Source organism: Toxoplasma gondii, chromosome IX (assembly GCF_000006565.2).
Source record: "Toxoplasma gondii ME49 chromosome IX, whole genome shotgun sequence".
Taxonomy (NCBI): Eukaryota; Apicomplexa; class Conoidasida; order Eucoccidiorida; family Sarcocystidae; genus Toxoplasma; species Toxoplasma gondii.
This window is the reverse complement of record NC_031477.1, coordinates 4,398,595-4,418,263: the sequence shown is the minus strand read 5'-3', so window position 1 is coordinate 4,418,263 and position 19,669 is coordinate 4,398,595. Positions and strand designations below refer to the sequence as shown.

Below are 19,669 nucleotides of genomic sequence, written 5' to 3'. Positions count from 1 at the left end.
CACCCACCCAGTGGAACGGGCTCCCTGGAGGGGCGTTGGTCAAAATGGATGTGACGCTGTCAGGTTTCCGTCAGTTGTCAGTGTAGAAGACGCTGAAGCTCCCGCGGTGTGGTTAGAGTTTTCTCGCTCCAGAGCCAGCGCATTCCAAAGCGCAAACCCGTCAACACTGTATGGCAGTGCCTTTACGGACAAAAGGGAACCACTTGAACGCCTCAGGAGCCCATCCGCTTGCCTCGGTGACGGACAACAGAAACGAGTATACCCACGCCAAAGGATATCGCGTGAACCAAGAAACGATACTACCCAACAACCGAGACAAGATCTCAAAGTACATTTAGTGTCTCAGACATTGTTCTTCTCTTGAGGCAAGCACTCTGACCTGCACTTACACACAGATTTGTAACCTACAGAACTGGTTTCGCCAAGATCAAACAAGTTTCCCACTCGACCCACGGGGCGGCTGGAAACGCTTTATCTCAGAGTCTGAATATCGTCACCTTCCACTGCCCTGGTCTTCGTGCCTTTCACAGATGGGTTACTGCCCGATGCGTCACAGACACGCATGCGGCAAAGTCGCCACTAACACAAGGCATCTCCTTTACTGTGTTGGACAGCCAGACAGTCCTTTTCGGCCACTTCAGCTTCGTATCGCGCGCGGCACCACGCGAGGCCGTACACTCCGGCTCTTCCTAAGTTATACACAAGTGGCAAGAGCCAGACGATAGCCACACCGTAGACTGGGGTATCGTTGTAAGCGTCGCCGGCGTCACTTTCTCCTGGTATGCCTGGAAGCTTGTCGGCAGCCGAGGGAGCGTGAGAATCTTCGCCGCTATTCGAGACATGTGAATGCAGGAGCAGCAGCAGCGGTAGGGGCAGAGAAACTAAGTACGCACAGGCGATAGTCCGCAGGCGCTTCGCGTGAAGCAGAAGACCCTCGAGAGCCGCAGTGACAGGCACAAGCGCCAGCGCTGGCGTGCTGGCGAGGCAGAGCCCCAGCAAAGTCGCCGCCAAACCTCGGCTCGACGATTGCAAACGAAGGCAGACTGCATGAAACACATCGAATGCAGAAATTACACCGTGCGTGTGACCCGAGTGCTCTGTTTCCTCAGTCCCAGCCGGTTATTAGAGGTAATAAGAGAGGATGAAAATATCTGTGTCGGCAGCCAGATTGGGCGACAGCGCCGTGTTTTCCTGCTATGCCCCTGAGCGCAACCGGATGCCAAGAGAACGCAGGGCGGTCCGCTCGCCAGTGGCGACTTCAGAGAATGTAGAAATGCTTGTCAGTGAATCTACGTCGCCTACTGTGCGCTTCGGGTGAACTTACACGAGAAGCCGACGCACGCAGCCGACACTGCGGCACCGAGTCCCATCCATCCCGCCGTGCGAAGTAACCGGCGATGGACGTGACGCATGACTGAAGCTCGACGCGCGATCAAGTCCTGCGGAGTATGTTTTATTCCGCACACTGGACTCTCACCACCGCAAAGAATACTCTGCGTGGCTGGACTTTTCTCAGACACGAAACAGGAACGGTCGCGGCCTTCGTTTTCCCTCGTAGGCTCTGGAGAACCACCTGCCGACGTCGCTTCCCCCGATGTGGGCCAACTGGTTTCCGACACGAGAGACTCTGCATTTCGGATAATGGACTGGGTGACTTGCGTTAACGCTTCGCACGGCAGACCGTGAACTGTGTAAACACTCGAGGCAACCTGGGCACAACACGGGAAATGAGAAAAAGACTTCCATGTCTTTAAAGCCACACTGTCTCTCCCGTTAGGAGGGTGGACGGTCCCACGAGTCGGAATCTCACTGCCGGCACGTATTTTCTACCGACTCAAGCTCCAGGTCTCGTTCGCGACTATCAAAGTCACGGATTCGCAGATACGGCCAGCAACTAACAGGCCATCATTCGGACGCGCCTCCAAGCTAGACGGACTCGAACTATTCTCAGGAAACAGTCCCTCTGAATCCTGAACGGGTTGCGTGGTCAGGAGCCGCCTCCAGTGCGTTACAACATGTACACCTATTGGCGAGGGCGGGCGACGAAGAGCGGCGGCTGTCGGATCGACACGGTTTTTTTTTCCGATGGGACATTTCCTCTTCACTGCCATAGAGGGTCAAGGAAAGCGCAACACTTTTTAGTGGCATCCAGCCCGTTTACCTGGTAAGCCGCTAGGGCTTTGACTCCCCACGATGCGGAGACTTTCATCATAGTGGAGTAAAGAACGACTCTGGATGCACGCACACAGCAATGGACAACAGCAGAGCGACCACTACATGCAATTCTCGCGCGTATTAGGCAAAAAAAGCAAGCCCCCGAAAACGCGTTGAGAAACAAACGTTGCGTACCTGACAGTACTCTGGACCAGACAGCTCGCGAGGAATGGGGAGAACTCGAGAAGCTCGCTATTCGTCGGAAGCTGTAGCAACGCTACTAAGAGGCTTCGTTCGTCCCTGCCTTTTCGACAGACGGTTTCCTTCCCGCCTTCCAGATTCGGGTGGAGCACTTGGTTTGTTTCGTTCACCCACTCGCCCTTCTCGAGCGAGGTCGTGTTTTTCACCGCCTCCTCTCCGCTCCTTTCCATCCCACGATCTCGTTGACTTCGGACTAGGGCCAGCGTCCGTTGAAAAAGACGCACGAGAAGAACAAGCGCCACGATTATTTGAGTAAAAACCACAGCCACGACAATGCACCGGATCCTGTGGTAATCCGCCACTTCCGCTGGAGTCAGGCCGTTCTGGAACGCTCCTTCAGAGGGTCGCAAAGCCTCCTCTAACGACAGGGAAACAGGCAGTTCGCTCGTCTCCGCTGAGGAAAGAAAGGACGACGCGGTGTCGCCGAAAGAGCACATGTAATGAGAGAAGAAACTCGCAGTTAGCAGAAGAGGGATGGAGGCAGCTGCAGCAACCGCAGAGATGACAGGAGGAAGGGGGTCCCGCAGGGCCAGCAGAGCGGCTTTTGCCGTGAGAGAAATAATCGAGAATGGAAGTGAGAGCAACCGCAGCGAAATGCACTTGCGTGTAAGAAAGAGAAGAAGATGGGACGAAGACGCCGAAAAGAAAAAAGCTAGCAACGAGCTCATTGTCAACCAGAGGAGCAAACTCAGAAGTGCTCCGGTGTATGCTGAAAAAAAACAAGAGAAAAACAACAAAAGTCCACGCGTGGCTCCCATGTGAAGCCAACAAAGGCTCGTGTTCTTGTGTGACGCATCCGGCTCACGAAGTGAGGGGTCTTTTTACATGGCCGAGTAGCATCTAAAGTCCATTCACACCCCTCTGGTTTTGGTGCGAATGCTGCCACCGGAGCCTCCTTCTTCTGTAAAACACTATTAGGAGCCAAGCCCGTGTTCAACACCAACGTTGGAAATGCTTCGAGCCGTCCTCTTCGTCCAGACGATTAGTTGAGGCGGTATTCTGGCAGACACTTCAGTCGCGGGATCTCGGCACCATTCACGTAACCCTCAATCACACCAAGTGTCCGTACAGCAGGTACTCGAAGCGGAACTATCAAGAGTTCAGCGGTTTCATTCTTTTACTCATCTGCGGGTAGTGGTCACGCGTAGCCGCTAGAGTTGCCTGAGAGAGGTTTGCTCTTTCCAGAAACGCCTCGTCGTGAGCGGAATCCAACCGAAAAGTGCTGTGAAGCAGTAACTTCTGTGAATCGCGGGCAGCACATGGAACGACTAGTCTGCAATACATTTTTCCCGGAAGGCGTTCGGAGGCGAGTGCGCTTTCGGGTGGTGCCACGTGTCTTGGATTTTTCACTCACCACTTATCCACACGCCTACAATGCATGTTCGGAGGCAGACGAGGTCTAGGTTGTCAGTCCTCGCATGCGGGCTTTGAACGGACGCCGTTTTCTCTCCCGCTTCAAAGTCACCGCCGTGTTTTCTGACCCCAAGCTTGGCCGTTGCGCTCCCATTTCCCGAGCGCGGTGAGCCTGGAACAGACATAAAACCCTTTGGTGGATCAGAAAGAAGTGACCTGGTCGGGCTCCGAGTAGAGGTCTCGCTCCCGGCCTTTGTCGGGCAAGATTCTTCTTTTTTCGAGGCTGACGAACACAAAACCGCCGTTGTAATACCAATGCCGATGGTCAAAGCAGCCAGCCCATCGCAAAGCTGGCCACTTACCCCGACCGACGCCACTGCCACATTTCGACTCGTAGCTTCTCTGTCTATTCCAGCTGCAAGGTCTGCGTCGGAAGCTCCGGAAACAGACAGAGACGGGGCAGCTGCAGTGACGGCCGAGGCGACAAGAGACAGGATGGGATCTTGCAGCCATGTGAGTACCACCGCGCCGCAAGACAGGAGAACTGTGGCAGGACTCGGGAGACTGCTGGGAGACAAGGTCCATGTTGAGTGGGCGTTGTCGTCCGGTTGGATGTCCCGATTCTTCCAGCAGGAATCACTGCGAGATTCCGGTGTCTGCACACGTCTTCGGACGTTTTCACAATCGACAGCGCAGGGAGAAGTTGACCGTGGAGACGGAGACCCTGCTTGACTAGGAAAAGGCGCAACAGAAGAGTCAGTGGACGAAGGAGAGAAAGTAGGCAATATTGGACTTCCCTCCTGAGAAGCACTCGCGTCATCAACAGCAGTAGACGCTGTCTGAGAGATACGTGGCGGATGCTTCAGCGATGGATGGGCGAAAGGGGGTGTTGGTGTTAACGGGAACTCTTCCTTGGCCGCGGGCGTTGTATCCACGCTAGACAGAAATCGGAGGTTACCTATGTTTTGGGGGGTTGCTCTACCGCGACCTGGCAACCCCCGTTGCGACTTTCGTCGCCTCGACTGAGGCATTTTTGCTGCAAAACGGGTGTAAAGTCCAAAAGATCAGAACGTTGCAGAGAAGCCGTAGAAATGGTGTCTACACCACACATTTACTTCCACCAGTACCCAGTGTGTCGGGTCGGAAAGGGTTTCGCCTCTCCAGGAGAAAACAGGGCTTTGAGCCTCAGGCGGATGGACAGAAAGCGGTAAGAGACCTACGTGGGAAAGCTAAGTCTGAAAGATCCATCGGTTTTTTTCTTGCCACATTGATGTCGGGTTAACGGTGTAGGCATTGTCGATTTGGAGCCATGCAGTGCAGCGAAGGACACAAAGGCAGAACAGGTGCTGTGTGTGTGCAGGTGCAGCGACGGCTTACAACTCAGCGAAGAAATGTCTACGCAGATTCACGGCAGGTGCAACCCTCAGTATTACGATGGACAAGAAGCGTGGCAAGAAGCGGGCTCTTTTCGCTTGCGTTTCCTTCAGAAAATCGAAGAAACTCCCGCAGTTTCAAGCAACACTTGAGTGCGGCTACTGTATCTACAGCATGCAGACATTTGAGGAAGGTGGTGTCCGCAGAATTGAGTAGAAACCGCATTCGCGAAGTCACCGCTCACGGGCATGTACGAGACAGCACACCGATTTGTCACGCTGCTTACTGTACCTCTCTCGTGTAACCAGAGAATTTCTGTCTTGCCTTAATTTGCGTTCTTAAGGTGGTTTTCAGTACAGGTTCCATAGTTCTTTTTCTCCGCACTTTCCCGCCTTATTTCGAAATTCAGCATAAACGATTCGCGCGGTCTCGTGGGGCCACCTCGTACCGAGCGCCCTATGAAGTGAGATCGCCGGAGACTTCACACTGACAACAAGAAACCTCTGCCTCGTACACCGACTTGCAGGCTGCTTAGTTGGAACGATTGATCACGGTACTTCGTGTTAGTTTAGTCTGGGTTTGTTCTGACTTCGAGGCAACACCGCCCAGGAATCTGCGACTTTCACCAAGTTACAAGAGTTCGAAGGGACACGGCCGTGTGACATACTTTCCTCGAATAAGACAGTGGCAGGAAAACTACCTTAAAGCACGCGTATCACTTTTGTTATCCCACGCCTGTTCAATAACTACGGCATTAGGGGGGAAGTTTGCGTCTAACATATAACCAAGTATCAACTTAGATGCAGAGATGGGCATAATTTATCTTTTTACGGTTTTTTTCGCTTGACCTGTCAGTTTCAACACTTGAAAATATGTCTGCTTGCCTCGCGATATATGCATTGACGAACACGTGTGCGAAACATCTTATGTGGCCCTAGTGAGGCATGTGTTCTGCTTCGCAGAAAGTTTCGCCAGTGCGAAGAGTATTCTCTCTGTGTATGTACATCTGTGCGTTACGATCTACTTAAGCGAAAGTGTGCGAACATCTTTGAACATTTACAATTCCTGGAGAGCAGGACAGTAATACGTCAGGCATCTGCGTGTGTTATCCGATACGGCATCTTCCGTGAAAGTTTGGCTTTAAAATGAATCTACAGCAAGATCCGGCACTAACGGCAGTTCAACTGTCCATTGTTTCACAAACAGCGTTTTAAGGAGAATTCAGTGCTGACCTCAGCACTTGGCCAACAAGCCTTCGACAATAACCTAATAAAGAACCAGGGTTTATGAATAAGCGGGAATAGAGTGTACCACGTAAAACCCAGTTGCTCGTACCGGCCTCGGAAAGAAGCTTTCGCGCCAAAGCACACACATGCACGCACGTGAGCCCAACTGACGCGGAAAATTAACAATAATTCTCTTCACAGAAACATGGTAGCAATGCCTATCCGCCTCGACCACAGCCACAAGATCCTCTGACGCAACTAAACCACTCCACGATTCGCATGAAATATTGCCTGAACGGGGAAAAACGCACGACAATCACTCTCTCGTCGTCCGTCTGTCGTCTGCGTTACACTGCCCCCAGCTGCCACTGCGACGTAGCGAAATTCCAATCACTCTGTTCCGACAGGTCGAAACCCACAAACCTCATATAGCCCCAAAGGATATAAGTCTTTACAGTTTTTCTCAAGTGACACCACTGGACCTGATGGCCAAGCGGAACACCAGAAGAAAGTCCTTTCTCTAGTCACTGTCACTGTCGAATGTCTTAGATGTTCCTTGGAACTCCTGGACAGTGCCGTCCTTCGCAGCCTTCACAGCGCTGGAAGCGCCTCCGCGACCGCCTCCGCGGCCTCCTCGGCCGCCACCTCGGCCGCCACCTCGGCCACCACCGAAGCCTGAGCATGGGACGCACAAGCAAACCACATAGTAAGGTCAGAAACTAGAGAGATAACGGTCACTCCACTTCTAATTTACAGTGGCGTCAGTCTTCTTCACGTAATTTGTGCACGGTGCTTCTTCCCGCAACACCGCGCCCATCGAAACAGCATGGTTCTGTATGAGAAACCGATAAGTCCGGAATTTCACAGGGTCCTGACGCGGATTGTCCGCAGCAGCGTCGAGCAGGAAAACCACATCAGACGTGTGGAATTATCCTCTATGAGTGCATGCTTTCTAGCAAGTGATGCATGGTGGCAAATGCCGTCGTTCAACCCTTTTCTGGCTTACCGCCTCTGCCGCCACCACGGCCACCAAAGCCGCCTCGGCCGCCACCACCGGAGCCGCGCGGAAGCGCGAAATCGATCCAGACGGTTCTGCCGTCGACATCGGTATTGTTGTACTCAACCGCCTTGGTGGCCGATTCGATGCTGTCGAACTCAATGAATGCCTGGCCCTTGAATTTCCCAGTGTCCTCAAACACAGGCATTCTCACTTCCTGGATTTCACCTGAAAAACCACAACGTGCAACATGCACAAAGGAATTAGCTTCGTAACGTAGTCCATTTCACAGAAGTGGTTGCATTCCTGAACAGCGGAACCATGAAACCGCCGGCACGTTGGCAAGTGTACTAACTCCACACGGGATCTTCCTGACAGGACCACCGTCCCCTGTTGTGAAGCCGCTCCAGAAAAAGATGCATCACATCATGAGCGAAACGTCTCGAATGTACGTTTTCTCCTACCACACCGGCGCAATACACCTTACGAAAATAGATCGTGGCGACCACCACTCATTTTCCTCAAGACACCGAAAAGACGGAAAAAACTCCCAAACTCCGTCTGTGCGTACTCGTGACGTGCAGCAGACTCCGTGAAGACCCGCGGGTTTCTTATTCCTATCATGTGGAATAAAATCACCACCATCTGTGGTAGCCGGTCAGAAGAGTGACTACAAGAAAAAATCACAGCGGATCCTCGCGCATGGGCTGCGTAGCTGTGTCCTTACCGCATTCCTCGAAGAGGCTCCGGATGGACTCCTCTGTTGCGTTGAAGCTCAAGTTTCTCACGACAATCTGCTTGTTAGGAGAAGCCTTTGGCCGGTCTCCACCTGCAGCGCCGCCGCCTCGGCCGTTGCCTTGGTCGCGGCCGCCGCGGCCTCCACGACCTCCGCGGTCACCGCCGCCCGGCTGGTGGTTTTGCTTGTCGGCGGTGAGGTTGATGCGAAGGGTGCGACCGTTGTACTGAGTGTTGTTGTATTCGACGGCCTTCTGGGCAGCCTCCTCGGTTTCGAAGGTAATGAACGCAATGCCCTTTCCTTCAAGCATCTTGATGCGAGTTGTCGGACCACAGTCGGACTCGAACAGCTCTTTCAACTCACTCTGCAGAAGAAACGGAAGCCCCGAAAGCCACGAAACGTAAAGGGTGAGGAGATGCGGTTAAAAGGCTTTACGTGCGGGGCAACCGTTTCGAAGACCAGCATGCAGACGAGGAACCCCACTAAAGCGGAAACACCACGACCCAGACCACTCGAGTTCACAGAAACAACCATGAATCTACGGGAAAATGTGGGACAAGAAGACTGTCAGAGAGTATGGTCGCTTTTTGTTATCAGCGGCTGTCGCCGACTCAATGACAAGAAATAAAGGATCATCATTCTCCGTCCACCAGCCACAACTTCACATCGTTATGTTGCATGCACCTCTCCAAACCATGGTGCACACTGACACAGCTACACGATCTACATGAAATATTACACCAAATGGTCACAGAGTATGGTCGCTCTGTGTTATCAGCGGCTGTCGCCAACTCAATGGCAAGAAATAGAAAATCACCAATCTCCGTTCCACCCGTCACAATTTCATATTAGCACGCTGCGCTCAGTCCACGAACCACGGTGCACAATGGGACAAGGCTACACAGTCTAAAAGAAGTCGTACACCCTAAGTCAGAGAGTATGGTCGCTTTTTGTTATCAGCGGCTGTCGCCGACTCAATGACAAGAAATAAAAAAAGTCATCACTCGGGTGGGCTTGAACACCTCACTGACAAGGTGCAGATAAAGTAGTTGTCGTTGGACACCGAACAATAAAACCGTTTCGTATTTTCTGTAAAAACTTCACGTTTGCCACGAACGCACACAGACACCGGTATATGAGAGCCATGAAAATCCCAATTAGGTGACTTTCGCGTAACTCTTGCGTCTTCAATTGAACCACCCAAGCGCCATGCGCAGCGAGTCGCGAACAGTGTGTCCATTCGGAAGCAGAAACAACTGCAGAAGGAAATGTCAGCGCCACCTATACCGCCACCGGTGGTTACAATCGTAACAGTCGGCAGCAGCTCAAACAAGCGTTGATTCGAGTTTTGCAGAGGTATTGGAGGACAGCGTTGATCGAGCCTACACGTGCACGAGACAGACATGCCCCGTGGCTGGGCGCGAGAGATGTATCACCGTCCGCTGGAGCTCTGCCTACGAGACAACCCTCAGAAAAAGTGAAAATTGCTTGAAATTACAAAGAGGCTTCATATAAGTTTGCCACGTACCTCAGTAGTAGAGTACGGCAGACCTCCGCAGAAAATTTCTGTTCGTAGTTTATCAACGACGCCGCCGCCCTTGGTTTGCAGGCGTGCCTTCGGGTGCTCCTCCTTACGTTTCTTGGAGGTGTGCTGCAAATCTTCATCTGCGGGTGCTTCTTTTCTCTTCTTCACCGGGCGCTCGCCTGCATTCCGAGCAGAAGCACAACTCCAGTTGCAAGAGTAAACCGACGTTGTTTCGTTACCTCGAACAGGCCCTTTTCCTACCCAGGAGGCATGCTTCACCTAACTCTTCTCTACTTATATCCCACAACGTGTAACGACTGCGACCACCAGATCGAAATGAGCGACGATTACGAATATCCCCCGAAGCTTACTTTTTTCTTCATCGTCGCTGTCTTCGTCACTTTCCTCCTCCATCATGACGTCCTTTTCGTTCTTGGATTTCTTTGGCGCCTCTTCCTCCTCATCGGAGTCGTCTTCATCAGACTCATCGCTGCTCGCCGCAGGGGCCTTGGCGGCCTTCTTCTTGGGCTGCGCAGCAGCTACGGCCTTCTTCTGGGCAGCAGGAGCCGGCTTTTCGTCATCGCTGGAGTCGTCCTCGTCACTCGAGTCGGACTCTTCTTTCTTTGCGACGGGTTTCTTTGCAGGAAGCCTCGCTGCCGCAGAGACTTTGCTCTTCGCGGAAGGTTCGTCGTCGCTGTCGCTGTCTTCCTCCGACTCGGATGAGTCTGCCTTCTTCTGCGCTGCGGCCTTTCCGGCAGCGGGCTTCTGAGGTCGGGCTTGAGGCGCCGGCATCTCCTCATCGCTGGAAGAGTCGTCGTCGCTCGAAGCCGCCTTCGCAGCTGGCTTTTTGGAGGCAGGTGGAGTCACTTTCTTGGCTGGTTCGTCGTCGCTCGAGTCCTCTTCGCTGCTCGTTTCGGCAGCTTTCTTGCTCGCTGCCTTCGGAGCCGCGGCCTTGCTCGGCTGCGCAGCCTTCTTACCCTTCGGCTGGGGAGGCTGGGGAGCCTCGTCTTCGTCGCTGGACTCGTCGCTGGAGGAAGCGGCCTTCCTCACTGCGGCCTTTGCCGCGGCCTTCGGCGCCGCTTGGCGCACTCCGTTCGGCGCTTCCTCGTCGCTGCTGTCATCGCTCGAAGACTCCTGCTTGCGAGTTGCCGCGTTGGCAGTCTGCGCCTTCCCCTTCGCCACCGGCTTCGACTGAGCTGTATAAACATACGCAAAGAGATGCAGCGACGTCGGCCGTCAAAGATGCGCTCTGAGGGGCGCAGCCCTACACATGTAGAGCGTGTGTGCCGGACAAACAGACTGAAGAGGAAAAAACGCAACGGCAGTTCTCTCACACGCAAAGAAAAAGACTGCCTATTGACTCGAGCGGAACTGTACACATCATGCCGTTGCCCGTCAACGTGCTAGGACTAACGAGATGGGAAAATTGAGGAAACCAAAGAGCCCTCAACTCACGAGTTTCGTCTTCCGTAGAGTCGCCCGAGGAATCGGAGGAATCTGCTGCCGGCTTCGCCTTTGCCCCCTTCTTCGAAGCTGCGACCGCTTGCTTCGCACTTTGAACTGAAAGCGCAAACCGGACACTACTGCCGCATTGTTTGCAAATCCTCACAAAACACGATTTGATCTACTAAGCATGAATCACACCACCCTCAAATGTTCAAGACAGAATGGCACGAACATTTTGTTCAGTACCAGATGGGGTCGGGTAGGCACAGGTGCGACCGAGAGTAAACAAAGTACAAGAAACGGGGGTGGCACATTAAGACTGCAGCAAAAAGTGGCAGGAAAAACATGAACCAAAATGTAACTCTCTGGGATCCGAAAGCAGGCATGGAACGCCATGAAACTGAGAAGCGGCAACGCTCCAAGATCAGAGATCTCGGTGGTAAAGGACTGTCATTGGCGCCGCTAGGGCAACCGTCCAAAGTAGCAAGTATTGTATAGCATCATGTCTTGTTGCGAGGCCGCATGTACATAAATACGTATATAATATCAGGGGCAAATCATCGAAAGGAAACAAAACGGCAACCAACTCACCCACAATTGCCTCAACGCGCACAAAACGCATTCACACATATATTCACAGTTGACAATCATATTCAGTTGTACCATCTATAGCAGATTCTGGCCCTGCTGAGGTAGTGGAAAGGATGCGATGAATGCTCAGTCACGTGGTGTTACCACCAATCGGAACAGCACAGTACTCTCTGTCGAATCGAGCGCCCACTCGCCCCGAGACTGCATGCCACATGCTTTTCCTACAGCTCTTCCGAATCATAAATTGCCTACCGTCATTTCTCTGGTGCCGCTACATACCTGCGGATGCACTGGTTATGACGCCTCCCTTCTTTGCCACTCGTTTCGCGACCTCTTCATCGCTGCTGTCGTCCTCGCTGCTGGATGACGAATCAGCCTTGGATGGTACAGGCTTCTTTGGGGCACCCTTTGCACTGGCAGGCGCGCCAGCGGCACCCTTCTTTCCTTTCTGAACCTTCATCTGTTGTTCTTCTTCACTGGAATCGGAGTCGTCGCTGTCGCTGGCAGGACGAGCCACAGCTACGGGGGCAGCCTTTCTCTGTGAACGTCAAAGCGCACATTGTCCCCAAAAAGGCTCAAGGGAAAAAGAAACGGAAAGTTTAGTCATCCATGGTCACTATATAGGTGTTTACTGCACCAGGATGTCGCTAAACTGCGGAGACACGGTGACTTTTGTCGGTGGCATGCTACACTTATGTGGGGTTGTTTCCCAAGTCGCGGGGAGCGCAGCTGCGAAAACCCAGTCGCCAAACCCGTGAGATACCTATGTCTCAGAAGTTGCACGCACATACCGTTTGTCAAGACAGCCACCTTTTGACATTCCTACTCCTCCATATTATTTATCAACTAAAAACTAACTGTCGCATGACGTCGTTCGGTGGCTCCCGTTGGCAGCTGCGAAAATTTCTTCGTTCCCAAGAGTCGCACAGCGGCATTGGTGGTCTGACTAAAGGAGCCGTCCAAATTACGCCCAGTCTTACCTTCATTCTTCGTCTATGAATGGGTGACTGTCAAAATATTGCGTAGGTCCGAGCGGGGGAAAGATATGACGAACCCCACACCGCTTTAGTCGACACCTATCACGCGGCAGAAACGCGTGAAACAACCAACTCAAGAGTGGGAAGGCAGCGAAACGACGGTACGGACTCTCGTGCGAACCAAAAGGTTCCAGACTGAGGAAGTGGGCAAGTGTGACAACAAGTTTGCCGAATAATAATCCTCCACCACTGTGGCGATGGCAGGAGCGACGATAAGAACTAGTGTCCACGCCCTCGCAACTCCTTCCGAGAACGCGCATCTGGGGACGCCATCGCGCTTAGTGGCAATGTCGGTCTCTTGCAGAACCGCTGCTGCCTCGGGTTTCTCCTATTATAAGCCGGGTTGATTGGGCTCGATTTAATTTATGTCCGGCGGTACCCTTTCAGGCACCAATCGTCGTGCGGTGGTGGTTCGCCACGAGCGCCTTAAAGGAGGCGATGTCAAGAGTACACCGGGTTCGAGCCACGTGTTTTGACCGAGAACTCGTTGGGGGTCTTGGAGTACCTGGAATACGAAGTTCCAATCAACAGTGGTGCGATGGCGCAGAATGGCTTTTTTCTGAAGGTATTCTGTATTTATTCGGGAGGGATGAATTGTCGAGGGGCATTCCCGGATGCCAGCCCGCTTCTGAAAGCTGCTGCTCAGATGAGGCCCAAGAGTCGAGACCGTTGAGTAGCTGCCGGTGCCGCATTCAGCGGAGAGGTTATTAGTGTGGTGATCTGGCAAATTGGAGGGCAGGGACAAATTCACTGTCATGGTTAATTCGCAGTCGGGAGACTGATAACATGTTGTCCGTATTGGGTTGGAGTGGTGGATCTTGGACAAATAACAGTTTGGAGTCAAGGTCTTGTGCATGAGAGCTAGCACTTCCGGCGGGCAGGGACGCCTCGATATTTCGGGCAAAAGAAAACTGTGGCTCCACTCGCGCCCGCCTGCATGTCTGCCTCTAGTTTTTAAGAATCAGTGCACACCCAACTGCGGAATATGATCTCCACACAGCTGGACAGGACTCCATCATCGCCACTACCTCTATACATCCTCATTTTCCGGTTCAGCCCTTGCCGCCATGGAGGCCCCGAACGGCTCAAAACCCAACATCTGGGCACTGTATCGGGTGCGGTGTGCGGTACTCCGTAGAGCTGCAATCCTTGTTGCTCTCGGAATCTTGTTTCTTAGTGTGGCAGCTGCGCGACCTCCTTCTTCCGGAGCGCATGTCGCTACAGAGCAAGGCGCAGGAGGCAGTGAAGAACTCGACTTGACTGATAACGGCCCCTCTGTTATTAAGGACCGGAGAGAGGCAGCAAATACGAAAAAGAATCAGCAATCAGTGGAAACAACGGCCGACAATGACGACGCAAAGGATGGAGAAGAAAATGCACAGAAAACTACAAGAAGCAAGATGCGCAAAGAGCAGCAGACAAAGCTTCTCGAGACGATGAACGAGCTTCTTTCGGAGAACCGCGAATACCGCAAGATGAAAGGTAGGGATCGAACGGAGAGTACTTTGGGGGCAAAGTACGGGAGGCACGGGAGGTCGTTTCTTCGTGGTGAACGAAACGTAGGCGCAAATGCGGTTCCACATACGGGATACAGACAGCCCAGTTCTCTTGGGTCTCTGCACCACCACCACACTGGACTGCGTAAGACAGGTGAAAGGTGCTGGAATTTAGCATCCTAGTGACCTTTATCCTTGCCTGAACTCTGGAGCCAGTAACAGTGGTGGTCCTGTGTCCAGCTGGTGAAAGCAACTGGGTGATTGCGTCTGCGGTAGAAACATTCAAATGTTCGAGCACGCTTCTGCTGTGGACACGTTTAGTAGCACGGAGGTCGGACGCCAAGAAGCCGCTTGCTAAAAATTGTGTCTTAGAGCCTTCGATGTGAAATTGGATATGCGCGGGTCTGGTGTGTGTGCAGCTGACAGAGAGAGAAAAAAACTTCTGCAACAGTACCAATCGGAAGATGATGACTTGGACCCAGAAGAATCGCCCGCATGTAAGTGTTCCAGTACTCGCTTGACAATGGGAATGCCGCTGTGGAGTTTCTTTGTAAAGTAGGTGTTGCTGCCTCTTCGCTTTCTCTGTTGATGCTTCAACTGCCCAAGAGTAGGTATAAAGGACGATCTGGCCACCCAGGGCTGCAAATTACAAGTCGTCCGCCACGTGTTCGAGGCAAAGAAGCCGAAAAACCGCCCGATGTCACAGACTGTTCGTGCTCTTTTACCTATTGTCAAATGTGGAATGTGCTTGATCGGATGCGACGTTGTCCTGCAGTTATCAAAGACTTACAGAAGTTCAAGAATCTGCAGAAGAAAAAAAGCTTTGCTGGGGCTGCGTCCATTGTCAGCATGGCGTTGGCATCCGCAGGTATGCTAGTGTATTGGATGGCAAACAAAAAGGGCGAATTTCTCGAGCGAGAGGACCGTAAAGTGCACAAGCGGAATAACATGGGCCTCATCGCTAGTAGTCTTGCAGGCGCAATCGGTGTCGGCCTCACCCAGTTGCAACGACGCCGTTACAAAAAGAAACTCCAACGTCTTCAACAGAAGCTCGTGCGCATGGAGAAAGAAGCATATGCTGGACATATGCCTGAGGACACACCGTTTCTTGGTGCGGACGAAGAAAGTCCGGAAGACAAGCGCAAGAGGGAGAAGGCGAAACGTCTTCAGGAACAACAACAACAGAAACGGTAGTGACAGGGAACAAGAGAGCCAAGCAGTGCGAGAACTTCACGATTGTTCAGCACATCGTGTTCCGAAGATCCAGCATTCAGCGCAAGACACCCTTTCCCTGACTGCCAGCCTTGTTCCTTACAGTCGCTTCGCCGAACCAATGCTGGGTTCAACCTAGAGGCGCCCGCGTCACACGGGTACAGAGATGCAGGCTGTTGTTCCGCGATTCGGGTGCAGCCAGAACTCGCCCTGCGGCGGCTTCGGAGACCGTCGGTCAGTGAGGCGACACATCTTCTAGCAACCACGGACGAACGGACGAATGATAACGACTAACCCCTTGAACAATTGTGACCGTGGTGGTGGCTACGTCGCCTCCCGAGAAGCAGATGAAGCGTTCGATGTTCTGACGGAAGCTTTCGCTATTGATGGTGGTAATTGGGTGGCCTCCAGCACCTTCTTCAACAGAGCGCACCAGAACCAAGCGTTTCATCTCGAGTTTTTGGGGGGCGCATGAGGAGACGGTTGTTCGGCTCTGTCCGAAGTAACTCAAACGAATGCCATGTTCTACTCCATGACACTGGAATACGTGGCAAACACAAACTGAAGCGGAGGCCAGAGCACGGCACAGGTTTAGCCATAGCAGTGCAAGAGGACAGCGAGTTCAAAATCTCTAGGATGGCATTATTAATCTGTTTCTTTTGTGGTACGAGCCGTGGCAGGAAACTCGGCAACCGTCCGTATCACTTCGATGAAGTATCTTGAGGTGGGCGCAAGGAGAAGAGCCGCATGTCTTCAACAAATCACAGGTTTCTTTCATCTACGTATACGCGAGTTTTTTATGTCGATGCGATCACAGCAATTCTGTAGTCTACCGTACTCGGCTGGTGGCAGTCTGCTTTTTTCAATCTTCACGGTGGCTGACAATAGAGGCATCATCGTTACACATCATCATTGTTTTTCTTTTTGGTTTTCTCACATTGTAACACAGTCCCAATATCACAAACGTCTCCAACCAACCACTGTGTCGCGCTGCTACGGATGACTGGTGACGGTTTCCTGTGTCTTGATAGAACGAACCCTGCCGTTTCTAGAACCGGTCCATCGCACCGTGGCAGTCGTATGTGGACCGACCGCAATTCATTTCATGTTTCGGGCTTTCCGCAACAAATTCAGTATGTAACAAGTTACGATTGTAACCGTTCTTTTCGTACTAGATGGGGTGTGCAGATGAGAACGCAGTTCCTCCCATCGTTCGAGTAGTTTCAAATTTGCAACGCGGCAGCATTCCATGCAGAAAAAGCGTGAGCAGAACTGCATTCCATGCAGCGCGCGCCAAACAAGCGCAGTAACACACTCGGCGTCAAAACTTCGTCCATCGGTCTCCTACGCACGAGGAGACCTCCAACAGAAAATGAACCCTTTTACATTAGGTTATATCTGAAAACACTCGTCGCGCGCCGGCGCTCCACGCCGTTCCCCCTATAGTCCATCATCGTATATCAAAACCTTTTTCAACACAATTCTCATGATACAAGAACAAGTCCACGGCTTACACACGTGGTGTTCCTACCGAACACGCGAGCAAGCACCAAAGCAAAGGTGCAAGGTTCTGATCATGTGTACGCCATAACAGGAGCATCAACTTTTCACAGGTCTCGGCAAACACGAAGCACCGAGTAAGATTCCCTATGCCATCCTGCCACAGTTGCTCGGTACTCAGTTTCTGAATGCCCGCCCAGCCACTGCCCATCAATCCACATACCGAATCTTCCAAAAAACGCACTAGAGGAGTTACACACTCAGTGTTTCTTTCGAAAAAACGAACTGATTAACGTTTGATTTGACAGTCTGGTACCTCCTTTCGCTTTTGTCTTTGACATAGCATTATCGGCCTCCGACTTTGCTGCATTGCCTTTCGAAAAGGACCCCTCACGCTGTGAGTTCTCCTTCCTACACTTTTTATTACAAGTAGAGTTTGCCGTGTCCCCCTCGTCTTCGAAATGTCTGTCAGTATTTCCTGCTGCTTTCTGCTCGTCAGCCTGACGTGCCACTTGTCTTGTCTCTGCTTGCCGCGAGGCATTCTCTTTTGTATCGGATTCACTCTGATCTGCGCTATTGGTCTCAGACTGTGGCGAAGTAGCTGCTTGAACAACTGCGGCATGAGCACGCAGCCGCTTTTTGCGCCCCTCGGGACGTTTTGTTGTCTCATCATGTAGTCCAGAGCTCACCAGGGTCTCCTCGGTCTTTGTTGCTTTACCGGTGGTACCATCGACGAACCCGCAGGTTGATTTCTCTCGACCAGCAGAGGCAGCTGAAAGTGTTGGACATGTGTCGCTTAGAACTTCAGGACTCGGAAACAGGTCCCCCGAGCCGCACATCCTACCATCATGTGTCTCGTTATCCTCTGCAACATTTGCAAGTGTGCAGCTTACGGCGTTCCCGTTTCCCTCCCTCTTTGTGGTTCGCGACCTCCCCTGTTTGTTACAAGGTTGTTTGAAAGCAGCAGCGAGGCCTTTGGGAAGATACCCACACAGAATTTCGTCCACCATCCGGTGTGCAGCAGCAAGGTCAACTTCAATCTTTTCCGTCACATCGCCTGGAGCGACATTACCTTTTTGTGGGTTTAGGTGGTCATTCTTCCATGAATTAACTGTTGTATAAGGTCCACGACTAGTATCCTTAGGTACTGGGCTGTATTGCGTTTTTTCGCCGAAGACGACGCAGTCCTTGAAAGGAAGTCGTAGACCTAGAATTGTTTTCAGCAGTTTTGCGTGTTTCCGCTGAAGGAAAGTACGCGCTTTGTCGGCATTGAGGCGGAAGAACTCTGATTTTAGCCACGAGTTTTGCAACGCAGAAGGCGACTCTCCCTTCCTTGTGTCATGGTCTCCAATGGTTGAATCGCCAGCACTACGGATGTCCGCAATCAGGGAGATTCGCTTCGTCACTTCTGGTACGGATGCCAGCCACGTAAGGTTTCTGCGAACCTCCTGAGAATAGTCGGACTGGGAAATCAGCTGAGAGAAAGGAACAAAAAACTCGGTGGCGTGGCGATAAAGAAGAGCAAGGAAAATAAATAGAGGGTCAAAAGGTGTCGCTGCAAGAAGCGCCCCGTTCCCCAGCACGAACTCAGGTGATCTAAGGAGAACCGATGTCAGTCCCACGTCACGAGTAAACTGATTCAGTTCATACAATGTGGAGTTTGACCATAAAAAGGCTACAACTACGCTCGGTTGGGACGGATGAGGGAGCAAAATCTCAAGCAGCTGGTGATTAGCTGGCTTCCACTGCGGGGAGGACAGATTCCCAGAGCTGCCTGGAGCATCTCCTTGAACGAGTTGTGGTTCTGTTTCCTTCGTTCCCTCGTCTGGTTGGGCACCTCTTTGCCATGATGATATCAGAAGAATTCTCGGGATCAGAGTCCGAGGACCCAGTCCTCCGCTTTCTATTGCCATAGTTACGGAACCGCCACCAATGACGGCATACAGTAGACACACAGTTCCCGGGGTCAGTTCGTACACAGTGCGACTCAGAAAAGGTAACAGGCAACGCTACCTAGTGGCATTAGTCTGATGAAGTGTGGTGACGGGCATATGCAACTGCAGGGCAATCACCGGCTGCAAACGGCTTTACCACCGCACCCCGAAAAGCACCAACACGTCAAATTTGTCGGACAAGTCTCTCAGCATTCACGTAACACTCCGCTAGACGTCGACATTTGTGAAACTGTTCTGGTCAACACGAGTTCAGAAAGTGCGTGTGCAATATCACTGTGGTGACGCAAGAAAAAGAAACTGTGGAAAAACCTGGGGTTTGTCTTGCGGTCCTCCAGTGAGGAGTGTGCATGCACCGGTTCGCTGCCCCCTCGCTACGACTTTCCCCGTGACGGACAATCGGTATCTACAAGTGTGAATATTTGCAAAGCAAATTTGTTTCGCACGTGATGGGTTGGTGGAGATACGTCCTCTCATCTCAATGCGTGCGCGCTACAATTGCCGTAATTACTCTATGTGGTAGACAGCGGTGCTAAATGCGAGACGGCGGAAGCGTCAATGGTAGTTCACAGTGTCGTGGCGAAATCGGCCGAGGTTGCGCCGTATCATTCTTGAAAACACTAAGCTTTGATCAGCAGTGGTTTCAGAGAAGAGTCAGGAGAAGAGTTGCTCACGCTTATCGCCGTCAACATTCAGCAGCGATTCGCTGACAGTGGCCGCACTTACGCATCCCCACGATAAAACAAATCGAGGCCGTTCAAAAAGCCGCGACAAGCGCCTTGGCCCGAGAGACGGAGGCCGGTGATAAA

General features: G+C 52.2%; 5 protein-coding genes across 5 annotated transcripts; 1 reads left to right on the top strand and 4 right to left on the bottom strand.

The window, feature by feature from the left end:
• Positions 1-76: 76 nt before the first annotated feature.
• TGME49_291940 (hypothetical protein) lies at positions 77-5,231 on the bottom strand. The gene is made up of 5 exons (XM_002368495.2): positions 3,770-5,231; positions 2,350-3,124; positions 2,162-2,231; positions 1,325-1,709; positions 77-1,043 (listed from the first exon to the last, which is right to left on the bottom strand). Exons 1-5 carry the CDS (start codon positions 4,797-4,799, stop codon positions 580-582), a joined length of 2,724 nt encoding a protein of 907 aa, XP_002368536.2. The 5' UTR covers positions 4,800-5,231; the 3' UTR covers positions 77-579.
• Positions 5,232-6,267: 1,036 nt separating this feature from the next.
• On the bottom strand, positions 6,268-12,912 carry TGME49_291930 (RNA recognition motif-containing protein). Its single transcript, XM_002368494.2, has 8 exons — positions 12,644-12,912; positions 11,943-12,201; positions 11,082-11,186; positions 9,998-10,822; positions 9,630-9,805; positions 8,093-8,465; positions 7,375-7,593; positions 6,268-7,043 (listed from the first exon to the last, which is right to left on the bottom strand). The coding sequence occupies exons 1-8, from the start codon at positions 12,647-12,649 to the stop codon at positions 6,889-6,891; spliced, it is 2,118 nt and encodes a 705-aa protein (XP_002368535.1). The 5' UTR covers positions 12,650-12,912; the 3' UTR covers positions 6,268-6,888.
• A 146-nt stretch (positions 12,913-13,058) lies between these two features.
• TGME49_291920 (hypothetical protein) lies at positions 13,059-13,556 on the bottom strand (the record flags this gene model as incomplete). Its single annotated transcript, XM_002368493.2, has 1 exon — positions 13,059-13,556. One exon carries the CDS (start codon positions 13,554-13,556, stop codon positions 13,059-13,061), a length of 498 nt encoding a protein of 165 aa, XP_002368534.1.
• A 211-nt stretch (positions 13,557-13,767) lies between these two features.
• Positions 13,768-15,390, top strand: TGME49_291910 (hypothetical protein; the record flags this gene model as incomplete). Its single annotated transcript, XM_002368492.1, has 3 exons — positions 13,768-14,182; positions 14,616-14,693; positions 14,972-15,390. The coding sequence occupies 3 exons, from the start codon at positions 13,768-13,770 to the stop codon at positions 15,388-15,390; spliced, it is 912 nt and encodes a 303-aa protein (XP_002368533.1).
• A 603-nt stretch (positions 15,391-15,993) lies between these two features.
• Positions 15,994-19,147, bottom strand: TGME49_291900 (Ydr279p family (RNase H2 complex component) protein). Its single transcript, XM_002368491.1, has one exon. It carries the CDS (start codon positions 18,819-18,821, stop codon positions 17,169-17,171), a length of 1,653 nt encoding a protein of 550 aa, XP_002368532.1. The 5' UTR covers positions 18,822-19,147; the 3' UTR covers positions 15,994-17,168.
• Between the last annotated feature and the right edge of the window lie 522 nt (positions 19,148-19,669).

Excerpts from the sequence above, each read along its gene's own strand:
- TGME49_291930 (XM_002368494.2), bottom strand. Across the intron at positions 11,187-11,942 it reads CATAACCAGTGCATCCGCAG|TTCAAAGTGCGAAGCAAGCG; the intron begins GTATGTAGCGGC and ends TTGCGCTTTCAG. Across the intron at positions 7,594-8,092 it reads GAGCCTCTTCGAGGAATGCG|GTGAAATCCAGGAAGTGAGA; the intron begins GTAAGGACACAG and ends GTGGTTTTTCAG.
- TGME49_291940 (XM_002368495.2), bottom strand. The coding sequence starts at position 4,799 with ATGCCTCAGTCGAGGCGACGAAAGTCGCAACGGGGGTTGCCAGGTCGC. Across the intron at positions 3,125-3,769 it reads TGTAGGCGTGTGGATAAGTG|CATACACCGGAGCACTTCTG; the intron begins GTGAGTGAAAAA and ends GTTTTTTTTCAG. Across the intron at positions 1,710-2,161 it reads AAGCCCTAGCGGCTTACCAG|GTTGCCTCGAGTGTTTACAC; the intron begins GTAAACGGGCTG and ends TGTTGTGCCCAG.
- TGME49_291900 (XM_002368491.1), bottom strand. The coding sequence starts at position 18,821 with ATGGCAATAGAAAGCGGAGGACTGGGTCCTCGGACTCTGATCCCGAGA.